The 12,813-nt window shown below is 38.4% G+C and overlaps 1 protein-coding gene across 1 annotated transcript; it reads left to right on the top strand.

Annotated features, from left to right (window-relative positions):
* The first annotated feature begins 2,217 nt into the window (after positions 1–2,217).
* Positions 2,218–9,612, top strand: LOC113677376 (uncharacterized). The gene is made up of 2 exons (XM_089192687.1): positions 2,218–2,429; positions 4,540–9,612. The coding sequence occupies exons 1-2, from the start codon at positions 2,339–2,341 to the stop codon at positions 8,883–8,885; spliced, it is 4,437 nt and encodes a 1,478-aa protein (XP_089048813.1). The 5' UTR covers positions 2,218–2,338; the 3' UTR covers positions 8,886–9,612.
* The last annotated feature ends 3,201 nt before the right edge of the window (positions 9,613–12,813 follow it).

A 12,813-nucleotide genomic window follows, 5' to 3' on the forward strand; every position in this document is an offset into this window, starting at 1 on the left:
CAGAGATGTAAGAGGTTAAAGGTAAAATCTGATTTTGCATGGTAACACATGGTTGTATGTGTGAATCACCTGGCGTTTGCGACAGGATTACGTTGAAAAGCTTTAGTGGCAGTTAAAAGATACTCTTCTTTTGACTGACTCGACCGGCTGGGAATGAATGAAGAAGAAAAGCTATTAATACGATGTGTATAAGCGTATTAAACAACATCTTTTGAATAATTTAAAGTTCATAAATAAAGCGTTAAACGGACTTCTTTGTTCTTCGATTGGTAAAACATCGGATGTTACTAAGACGTGGAATGGGGAATGGTGATCGAAAAGATTTGAGCATATCCTTTAACGTGGCCTCACTTAAATCTTAGATTGAAAATGCCGAAATACTTGAGCCAAGAATTCACATTTATTTTCACACTCAGAAAAAATTTCTGAGACTTTGAGGATAGGTTTCTCTCGAATCTTTTTGCGGGGAATTATTCGTATGTGCTGACCTTGACGAGCTCATGTCCATGAATCTTTTAATTCAGTTCTGTGCTGGAAATTTTTTTTTATGATCGTGCGAAGAGCTCCAGAGGGAAATATTATTGTGAAGCAGATGATTGAACTGGGAGTTTTACCTCTGTTATATTTCTCTGATTGCTTGCGGAAGCGATTTGCTGTTTTCCACAGAGGAGCACGTATACAACAAAACATAAACAGAATCTGCACTCAAACACAGTTAGAGGCATTATGCATATGGAGATCATTAGTTTTACACAGGTCACTTGGCGAGTGTCGGCCAGTGAAAAAGGATAAAATGCGTTGAGAGGCATTGTGTGGTGTGGGCATTATGAAATTACCGAATCCACTTCGCACGCGCTACACTGTCTGTGATCAATCACAACTTGAAAGTGGGAATGAAACTATTCCCAATTGTTTTCTTCCAAAACGTTTGCAGGGCAAATGATAATTTTTCCTAACATCTGGATTCGTGTCACCGCTTTGTCTTCCTTCACGCTGCTCAAAATTTTCCGCCGCTGGGAACGAGACGTCTGGAGACCTTGTTACCAGTCTCTCATCACTATTCATGAGTGACGGTTACAAAATGGCGGACAGAGTATTTGAATAACATAAACAGTTTGTAAAAAATTTCCATTTCTGTTTTGTTCAATCCAGGCAAATATTTTGGTTAAATTCCTTTCGCACACTAGTTAAGGAATTTAAAAACCCATTTTTTTATAAAATCAACCTGATCTCCCTCCCTCTCACACCGTTCAAGTCTTACGCTCTGGTCTCTCTCATAAATATATAGAGATATAAGATAATTTAATCATCTGTCACTTATGGCAAAACGTCAACCGGAATTAACGCTGAATAATCTCTCGTAATTTAAAGACCATTTGGAAAATGGCGATCCTTTGAAGTTGACGCCTGTTTTAAAAGATCAATCTGATGAAGATATATTTAGACTGCACAGCATTCACAAAATCAGAGTATCAGAGACATCCACGTTTTTCTCAATAAATAATTTCCGTGCTTTCTTTTGCTTTCATCAATTATTTTTGCCTGAAATTATTCTCGTAATAAATCTGCTGTGAAAGAGATTGTTCACGTGGAATTAATTTTTTTTTTCAGTTTTCTCGGGAACAAGATAATTTGGTTTTATCAACTGCGTTAATTATGTAAATGGGCCACCGTAAAGAGTTTCGTTCTAACGAAGGGCTGACGCTCGATAAGTCAGCTTTGAAACTCTTTACGGTGGCCAGTTTCCATTATGAAATAAGTTGATAATACCAAATTATCCTGTTAAATTCCCCCTCCGACTCAGCAACACAGTCTCTAGTAACGCACCCCCTCTTTTCTTGGGAACAAGTTCAGTTCTTGAAGGCTCCAGCTGCGAATAATTATGAAGGCGGTTAAATGTATGGCGCCACCGAGGCGCCCTTAACTGAAAATATGAAAGTTTTGAGTCTGAATACTTAGAAGTGAGAATTGTTTTGACTGTTTTCCTTGATGCGCTTATGCGCTGAAATGCACTGAAATGCGCTGATAAACGTTTCTCCTTAATTAAGATAATAGAATAGAAATAAGAGAGATGGTAAGTTTCCAAGATTATAGAATGTTTATTCTCACTTTTAATGTTTTGCCACCCCGTTTGGCTGTAAGGAGATCGAGATCTTCGAAAATTTCACTACATTAAGTATGTTAATTACTTAATTACAACAAATTTCGAGTCAACAGAAAGTTGTGACGAAACCGGAAATTGTAAATTAGCTTTTCGCTTTCTAACTTACTTTAGCTCCTAGGGTTTTCTTGGTTCGAAACAGTTTGGATTTGCGTGAGGAGGAAATAAGAATTAATCATGAGAAATGAGTGTTGGCTAAGTCTTATGGCGTATGTAAGCTGTTTGTTCCAGGCTTTCTTGATTTTGGCACTGTCAAGCAAAAGCGCAGGTAATTTAATTTGTCATGCCCCTATTACTTTTGTACCAATGGTCATCATCTTATTACTAGATTCGTTTCCTTTTTTATCTCTGCAAATCGATCCTTATTTTGGAAAAAAGTCCGCCGCCTAAACTATTCCAGCAGTCGGTCATTATTTGAACTTTACTAATGCTAAAAGAAGCTTTACTTCGTCTAAAATATTTGTCGCTCACTGTTGCTGATCAGATAAACATATCACTTCATAAACTTTCACTCTAAGAGTGAACAATCATTGCTTAAAATAAGTCGTTTGCTTTCGTTCCCCTTTGAAATCACATAAAAATCGCACTATTAGATTAGAATTGAGTTTCGGTCTAGAGATGAAATAATAATAGCTGTTTGCTCAATTTGAGCTTTAAAAAGTGCAACGTGTTATGACGGATGTGAAGTTTCGAGATCGAGAGGGTTAAAGTATAATGTCTGACAGTTTGTTCACCTGCGATATCTAATCTATGTAACGACATTACATTCAATTTTTTCTACTTTATTCAGGCCTCTCACTGAGTTATCGAAAAACTCCTCAGCAGGAGACATTTAAGCACAAAAACGTCTGAACAAAATTATAATCGTGACAATAATCTTTTATAGAATCATTGTAATGAATAGAACAACTTTTGAGAGTTTTGTGATGCATTCGGCGGATCTGTTCATCTTGCAACTTCGCAAATGAGATTCACAAGTTAATTTTTTGATCGGATATAAATATCACTTCACAAACTTTCACTCTTAGAGCGAACATTAATTGCATAACATAAGTCGTTCGCTTTCCTTCCCCTTTGAAATCACACCAAAACCGCACTAAATTAAGGAGAACGAGGAAAAATTCAATTTTAGATAAGCATTGACTTTCGGTCTATAGATGAAATTAAAATAGCTGTCTGCCCAATTTTGAGCTTTAAAAAGTGTAACTTGTTATGACGGATATGAAGTGTCGAGATCGAAAGACTTAAAGCGCAATGTCTAACAATTTCTATACCTGCGATATCTTATCTATGTAAGGAAGTTGTTCCCAAATATTTCTTCGTTATTCAGACCCCTCACTGAGTTCCCGAAAACTTCCTCAGCAGGAGACATTTAAAACGTCTGAACAAAATTATAATTGTGGAAAATAATCTTTCATAAGAGCAGATTAAATAACAGAACAACTTTCGAGAGTTTTGTGATGCATCCGGCCGTTCTAATTTAACTTGCAACTCACAAGTTAGTTTTTTGATCATAAAACCTTTCACGTTTGATTGCTGCCTCCTCATTACTGTCATCAACCGAAGAGGAGTTTTTGTTATTTCAGCAGTTTGTTAGGACGTTTTGGGAAAGTCGGATATAATTTGTGCAAGCTTTTTGGCTTTTAAAGCGCAAGAGTTGGTTTCAGCTGAATGCGGAGACCGAGGGCAAAACCGAGACAACAAATCAGTCTCAAATATTATCCCACGTGTAAGTTGTTCGATGAACTGTCGGTGATAGACACGCAAAATCCCATCCATTGAATCATTTTGATAGTCTCCGCGGCATGCTATAACATTGTAAATAAAATTTTACATGCTATCGGATTGTAACAGTACGATTTGGAAACCAGGACTCTGATCCATACGATGTTTACAGGCTTTGCTTTACTTTTAATAATGCACTTATCACAGTAAGTATCCTTATCTCCAGTAGACGTGAACATACTGATTTTACAAGCTAATACGAAGCTCCATGCAGCGCCCAAAGCGCTCAAATGAAGCTTTCACATTTAAGGAAAGGTGAAAATGGCTGCCCAAAACGTGGGTACCTCGCAGTTGGTCAGTTCATCCGTCCATCCATCCAATATACTGCAAACTAAACTTCGTTTATTTTATTTATAGCAGTCATCAATTACTCCTGCAGAGTACTTTTAATTTATTACTTTAAGAAAAATATGAAAAACAAAAAAAAACATAACAGATCGTTTATGGGCAGAAGACCGGGAAAGTTTGGCATGCACCAATTAAATGACAGCACGGTTTAAATGAAAAGGCATTCATTTATCGTTATATTCTAGAATTTCTCATGCCACTTTACTAGTAGTACTTTATAAAGCTCTGATTTGTAAAAATTTCAGGTTCAAACATTGAGAATGTGTATGTTTCTCTTCATGGAAAAGACACTAAAACTTGTGGCATCCAAAGTCTCCCTTGTCGGTCCATTGCTCAAGCGGTGTATCGCGTGGGCCATGGCGGGAACATCTATCTGGACGGACGCGGCACCAAGAAACGCCCTTATGGTTGCAGAAGCGGTCGCAATATTTTGATAGATCATCCGGGTGTTTACGTGAACAAGACCTTGACTCTGAGGGGATTCTACTCTACCCCACACGTTTTATGTACTGATGGATTTCACTTTCAGAAGACAAATGGCGAGCAGCTGACATTTGCTTTGGCGCTTTCAGGAATCGATTTTCAACAAACTCCGCTAAATTGTAATGACTGCCAGCGCATCACAATCCACAACTGTTCTTTTCATAATGCTTCACGAGCCTTGGCCATCAAAATACAGAACGTTACATCTTTTCAGCTTGACATTAAAGGCAATTCAACGTTCCGAAATAATTCACTATGCATCAACGTCCTTTTACTCAATAATACTAAAGGAAAAAGTCAAGACGTTACACTTAAAATAAAAGATGCAAAGTTTGAAAGAAACGGTCTATACTGGCATGATACTGGCAAAGACGTCATAATCATCAGATCCGTCGCAAAAAAAGGTTCTTCTACAGTATATATTCACATATTTTTCTGTAGAGTGAAAAGTTCTTACAATCAAGGCCCCTTCCTACATCTTGACGCTTCAAATGCGATTACAAACGAAACATTCGTAGATGTCGACCTACATCACCATGGAAAAGGTCACGGAAAACGAAATCGACGTTTATATTTCTCACATGCCAGAGAAACAAAAGCAAAGTTCTTCTCCTTGACATGCCATAACAACGCAAATAAACAATGCCTACTAGTTCAGTCAGACTGGGCAAATATAGTTATTCAAGACTCGACTTTTTACAACCAATCTGTCGATTCCAAAAAGTCAGGTTCTTGCTTGTCTCTAGCGGTTAGTACTAATGCATCTTTAAGTATCGTGAACTCTAACTTCCATAACAATGAAGCTGGGGCAGGCGGATCGATTTTTGCCAATAGCAAACATGGGCTTCTAAAAGTCGATATTACCAATGTAACATTCAGTAAATGCAAAGCTGCCAGGTATGGATGCGTGATATCCATTGGAAGAACCGCTCAAGGCCAGCCAGAAAGTGATCGGGGTCCCCACAGGTTATATTTTACTCTCAGGAATGTAACCGTTGAACAGTGGGAAGGAAACAATGGAAAGAGAACACCAAGGTGTATGGCTGTAGACGTTCTGCTAGATGGCGGAATTGTGACATTAGAGGGATCAACGTTTACGAAGAAAATGTTATCAAGAGGCGATGGAGCTTTCAGTCTGCTTACCACTGTAGGTGAAAGTAACATTACAATTTCAAACTGCATTTTTAGGGACATTTCTATGGACGCAACAAGAGGAAATATTGTCTACATAGTCTCCAGAAACGGAAACGCAGGGATGGTTACAATTTCGAACAGTTTCATGGAAAGCAAAAACAACAGAAAAATAGCTTTGTCCATAAGTCCCAGGTACCACATTAAACTATTCAACATGACATTCAAGTCTCTTAAATATGGATTACATACAGCACCAGCTAGGCCAAAAAATGGCTCTTTTCCAGTAGATATTTTCATTGATAACTGCTCCTTTATCGATAATACACATGATGCGCTGTTTACACTTCGTAGTCCAACATCAGTCCAAGTAACCATTAAAAACACACTATTTAGCACCAGAAACGAAATAGCACAACGGAACCAAAGTGAGCACGGCTATGCTATTTGCCTCTTCATTCCACCTCTTCGACGTATTAATTCTTCAAAGGCAGTCATCCAACTTGACAATAACGAGTTCTACCACAGATCGGCCAGCTATTTTACTCTGTTATTTGAAGGCTTCAAAAACGTGACAGTTAAACACTCTTCCTTTCGTAATTGTCGTGCCAGTGCCTTTAAACCCGAATGGGATCATAGTGAAACTGATTTATTTTACGAACCAACCGCCGGCGCCATCTCCATCCTATTCAGTCCAGACAACCTGCTCAGTTCGGGATGTGTGAAATCCAAAAGCGCTAATGAAACACATCCTTCATGGAACTATAATAACCATGTGCTCTTTGAAAATACAAAGTTTCAAGAGAACTTAGGAATTGAAGTTGGGGCTGTACATATCAGCAATGGCTTCACGAAATTCCGAAGATGTAAGTTTGTCAACAATTTTGGCATTCTTAGAAGTGGACACGTTCACTCTGCATATGGAACTGGCCACGTAGAATTCGAACATTGTTCTTTTTTGACGGCAATGAAAAGTGCGACAATTTCAGACGGCACTCAATTTGATAAAAGTGTCTTCCTTTACTCTGAAAGTGGAGGTCGCTTGGTATTTAAAAACACATCAATGACCTCACTAAAATATAACAGGAGCTCTTATCCGATTGTCGACATTTCTGGTGGGGGATTTGTTCACACGGATGAAAAGTCCACTATGAAATGTAATGAAGGAGAGGCTCTTATATTAGAAAATGGCACCCATTTCCAATACGCGGAGAAAAACATGGGGATTTGTGTATTGAATGTTACCGTTTTGAAATATTCGTGCAAACCCTGCCATCCGGGCTACTATAGCCTACAAAAAGGGGTTTCCAAAGGCTTGGTTGTAGTCTCCAGGGATGAGTGCCATCCATGCCCATTTGGAGCCACTTGCATTGAAAGTAACATTGCCGCGAAACCAAACTTCTGGGGTTATGTAGCACCTGGCAATCCATCAATGCTGAAATTAATTGCTTGTCCTGAAAATTATTGTTCATTGACTTCATCAATAGACTACAGCAGCTGCCAAGGAAACAGAAACGGTACTCTCTGTGGACGGTGTGCTAATGGGTTCACTGAGACTCTTTTATCAACTAAATGCCGCAAGTCTACCGAATGCAACGACTATTCTGTGTGGTTTGTGACCATATTTTTGACAATCATTCTGGCTTTCTATCTTTTGACCAAGCCCCCAATCCTGCACACCCTAGAAAAACAAATTCTGTGGTTCAAGAAATCAGATGAAGATCAGCCGGGAGATGGTTCTGACTTCAATTGTGGTGGTGAACATTCCGAGAATGGCTTCTTGAAAATTACGTTTTATTTCTATCAAGCGGCTGAGACTTTGATAGTAGGTTCTGTAGAAGAACTTGTTGGAAAGATTCCTTTTATCCACTTCGTCATCTCTGCCTACAACTTTCAGGTTCAATCCATCAATCAAGGACTTGGCTGTCCATTTGCAGGACTCACCGCTGTAACCAAGGAGCTCTTTCTTTCTGGTACAGTGTTTTTGACAATGACTAACCTTCTTCTCATCTATGTTGTGCATCATGTCGTCAATATGTGTATGGGAAAAGGAAAGCCGTCCCTTATCCGCTATATGGCTGTTGTCATGGAAGTGTTGTTGCTTGGATACGAAAGGCTTGCAGAAACAGCCCTTAAGCTAACGCACTGTGTCCCCATCGGATCTGAAAAGTGGTTATTCATCGATGCTAATGTTCCATGCATGCAATGGTGGCAATATCTTCTTCTTGCGTATATTATCATCTTCCTTGTTCCTTTCATCATCGTTCTTTATTGGGGATCTTTCAGGCTGTACAGATCTTCCATCAAAGCTGGAGAGTTTGTCGCCGCTAGCATGATTCCACTACCATTTCTTATATACTGGATTGTCAAGCGGAAGCTGAAAAGGAGAGAGCAAGAGTCTTATGGCCAGCAGATCATCAACACAGATGTTACGCTCATACTCCATGGTCCTTTTCGTCCGCCAAACGATATTGACAACGGAACCCTTTACTGGGAGAGTGTTTTGATTGGTCGAAGATTGGTTCTCCTCGCTTGTGGGGCGTTCGTCACAGATGTCATGTTACGCATGATCTTCCTGTCTGCTGCATGCTTGCTGATAACCCTCCATCATGTTTTGAAGAATCCATATCGACATCCCATGGCGAATAATGCTGAAACATTATCTCTTGTAACATTATCTCTCATTGCTATCATCAATCTGACTAAAGCAACTACATTATCATTTGGTATCACGACTGACGGGCCGAGTGGGGCGTATCTGAAAGCTGTTGGGTGGTTTGAGGTGTGTGCCTTGGCATTTGTCCCAGCGTTAATGTCCATATTGATCATATTCGCCATTTTCTCTCAGTTTGTGAGATTTACTCTTCTTCTGATTGAGAAATGTTTGAAGTGTTGCAGGAAGATATCTTTCTATCCACGGTACGAGGACCAAGAGCAAAGACCTCTCTTGGCTACTGCTGAACAGAACTTTCATTAAACATAGAATGCTAATATACTCGGTGAATATTGTTGAATAATCTCCTGAGGGATTATTCAACAACATTTACTCTGTCTGAGGCGTAGAACTTTAAAGTGTTTCATATGTCTTACATCGAAGGGCCAAATTAAGCTTCATATATGTACATGCCAGTATGTATCTTGTCTAGAATCTCAAATACTGCTTTGTTTTTACCTTAATTTCTTTCGGTTGATTTTGTTATCACAGCAGCTTCCGAACTCATTTGAGGCTAAAATTAACTAGTCAATCAATTGGTCTAAACGGCACTAGTTTTTTTTAGGATCCGCGAGGAAAAAACAATTATTGGGACCTCTGATCAGCTTCTTGTGAGATTTCCATCAGATTTTGGGATATCAGTATGTGTTATACATTAATCTTACAGTATTTTCTATTAATCTTGAAGTTCGGCTTTTTCTTCCTTCCAATGACACATAAAATGAGGTTGAATTACAGTTGAAAGAGACTTATGATAGAGGTAAAACCTGATTTTGCACGGTAACACATGCTTGTGCGTCTGAATCAATTGGCGTTTACGACAGGATTACGTTGAAAAAGCTTGACTGGCATTTAAAAAAAAAAACACTCTTTTTTAGACTGACTCGACCGGTTGGGAATGAATAAAGAAGAAAAGCTGTTAATACGATGTGTATAAGCGTATAAAACAACAAGTTTTGAATAATATAACGTTCACTAATAAAGCATTTAACGGACTTCTTTGTCTTTCGATTGGTAAAAGATGGGATGTTACTAATATGTGGAATGGGAAATGGAAAAAACAAAATTGGATATTTCCTATTTTCCATATACCATTCCCCCTCAACTATTTCGCATTTTACGATTTAGTAACATCCGTAAAAGATCCGTCACAGGTAATTTCGAATTGTCGGTAACAATGCATTTCTTTCGTGTTTTTAGTGATCGACATGATTTGAGCATATCCTTTTATGTGGACCTACCTCAATCTTAGATTAAAAATGGCGAAGTACTTAAGCCAATAATTCACATTTTTTAAAAACGTAGGGAAAAGGCTCTAAGAATAGCTTTGTCTCTTGAATGTTTTTGCGAGGACTTATTCGTATTTGGCGACCTCGACGAGCTCATGTCAATGAATCTTTTAATTCAGTCCTGTGCCGGAAAATTTTCTTTCGGTCGTGCAAAGAGCTCTAGAGGGAAATATTACTGTGAGGTGAATGATTGAATTAACTAGGAGTTTTTCCCTGTTATATTTTCTCTGATTGCTTGAGACAACGATTTGCCATTTCCCACGGAGGAGCACGTACACAACAACACATGAATAGAATCTGCACCAAAACATAGTTAGAGGCATTATGCACAAGGAGATTATTAGTGTTACCCAGCTTACTTGGCTAGTGCCGGCCAATAAAAAGGATAAAATGCGTTGAGTGGCAAAGTGTAGTGTGGGCATTACGAAATTACCGAATCCACTTCGCACGCGCTACACTGTCTCTGATCAACCACAACTTGAAAGTGGGAATCAAACTATTGCCAATTGTTCTCTTCCAAAACTTTTGCAGAGCAAATGATAGTTTTACGAAAATTTGGATTCGTGTCACTGCTTTGTCTTCCTCCATGCTATTCAAAGTTTTCCGCCACTGGGAACGAGACGTCTGGAGACCTGGGACGTAATTACATTGTTGTGGTTACCATTCTCTCACCGCTATTCAAGAGTGACGGTTACAAAATGGCGGACAGAGTATTTGAAAAACACATACAGTTTGAAGAAAATTTCTATTTCTGCTTTGTTCAATCCAGGTAAATGTTTTGGTTAAATTCCCTCCGGGCACTAGTTAAGGAATTTAAAAATAATTTGGATAATGTTGATTCTTTGAAGTTGACGTCTAATGTGTAAGGATCAATCTATTGAAGATATATGTTGGCTGCAAAGAATTAACAAAATCAAAGACATCTACCTTTTTCTCAATAAATAATTTCCGTGCTTTCTTTTGCTGTCATTAATTAGTTTTTCCTAATTTCCTGAAATTGTTCTAGAATCTACTGTCTAAAGGTATTGTCGACGTGGACTGAATTTTTTTCTTCTTAGTTTTCACGAAAACAAGATAATTTAGTTTTAAAAATTGAGTTAATAATGTAAATGGCCACCGTAAAGAGTTTCGTTCTCACGTTCGAAACATCAGTTTTGAAACTCTTTACGGTGACCAATTTCCATCATGAAGTCAGTTGATAAAACGAAATTATCTTGATGAAATTAGAAGATCCTCGCAGCTAAGAACACTACTGAGACTAATAGTTGTAAACAGGACCTGAAAAAAATTCAGGCCCGTACGGGATTTGAACCCATGACCTCTGCGATACCGGTGCAGCGCTCTACCAATTGAGCTAACAAGCCAACTGGGAGCTGGTCAATGAATTGGGTACAAATAAACATCCAAGCGAATGAAGAATTTAGATATATGAAAATTCACATATTTGCACTGCGGTGGAGAGATGAAATTAGAAGATCCTCGCAGCTAAGACCAGCTCCCAGTTGGCTTGTTAACTCAATTGGTAGAGCGCTGCACCGGTATCGCAGAGGTCATGGGTTCAAATCCCGTAAGGGCCTGAATTTTTTTCAGGTCCTGTTTACAACTACTAGTCTCAGTAGTGTTCTTAGCTGCGAGGATCTTCTAATTTCATCTCTCCACCGCAGTGCAAATATGTGAATTTTCATATATCTAAATTCGAAATTATCTTGTTAAACACCCCACTGACTCAGCAACAGTTTCTCTAGAAACTTACCCCCTTTTTTTGGGTAGAAGTTCAGTTCTTGTGGAACGTAAGCTTTGGCTGCGAATAACTGTGAATGCGGTAAAATGAGTGGCACTACAGAGGCGCCCTTCATTAAAAATATGAAAGTTTTGAGTTTGAATACTTAGACATGAGAATTGTTTTGACTCTTTTCCTTAATGCACTAAAATGCGCGGATAAACTTTTTTCCTAAATCGAAATTATAGAATGTTTCTATCGCTTTCAATGTTTTGCCACCCGTGAGACGGTGTGACCCATTTGGCTATAAGAAGATCGTGTTTACGAGCTACAGATCTTCGAAAATTTCATCAAATTACGAGACAACAGAAAGTTATGACGACACCGGAAATTGCGAATTAGCTTTTCGCTTTCTAAAAAAAACAGAGTGGATTTACGTGAGGAGGAAATCAGAATTATTCATGAGGGCTAAGTGCTTAAAAGTCTCGTATGTAAACGGTTTATTACTGGCTCTCTTGATTTTGGCATTGTCAAGCAGAAGCTCAGGTAATTTAATGTCGTACCCGATGGTCATTATGTTCTTGCTTGAATCGTTTTCTTGTCATATCATCTCCAGTCTTCAAATTGATGCTTATTTTGGACCATAGTTCTCCGCCTAAACTATTCTTGGACAAATATTTCAGCAGTCATTCATTGTTGGAACTTTACAAATGCTAAAGGAAGCTTCACCTCGTATAACATGTTTTTAGCTCGCGTCACCATGCTTTCTTTAAGCTTGTCAGGTTGAAAACCGAAATTATTTAAGTGAATTTTAATCCTTGATTGGAACTCTCACTGTTGCTGATCAGATGAAAATATCCCTTCATATACTTTCACTCTAAGAGCGAACAATCATTGCTTAACATAAGTCCTTCGCTTTCGTTCCCCTTTAATATCACATCAAAACCGCAATAAATTCAGAAGAACGAGAAAAAAATGGCACCAGTAGATAAGTATTGAGTTTCGGTCTAGAGATGAAATAACAAAAAAAGCTTTTCGCTCAATTTTGAGCTTTAGAGAGAGCAATTTGTTATGACGGATGTGAAGTTTCGAGATCGAAAGACTTAAAGCACAATGTCTAACAATTTCTATACCTGTGATGTCTTATCTTTGTAAAGAAGTTATTCCCAAATATTTCTTCTTT

Source organism: Pocillopora damicornis, chromosome 13 (genome assembly GCF_964200805.1).
Source record: "Pocillopora damicornis chromosome 13, jaPocDami1.2, whole genome shotgun sequence".
NCBI lineage: Eukaryota > Metazoa > Cnidaria > Anthozoa > Scleractinia > Pocilloporidae > Pocillopora > Pocillopora damicornis.

What these genes read in the sequence shown, in the direction of transcription:
- LOC113677376 (XM_089192687.1), top strand. Translation starts at nt 2,339, where the DNA reads ATGAGAAATGAGTGTTGGCTAAGTCTTATGGCGTATGTAAGCTGTTTG. An exon ending in ACTGTCAAGCAAAAGCGCAG is followed by an intron (nt 2,430 to 4,539) that starts GTAATTTAATTT and finishes TAAAAATTTCAG; the next exon opens with GTTCAAACATTGAGAATGTG.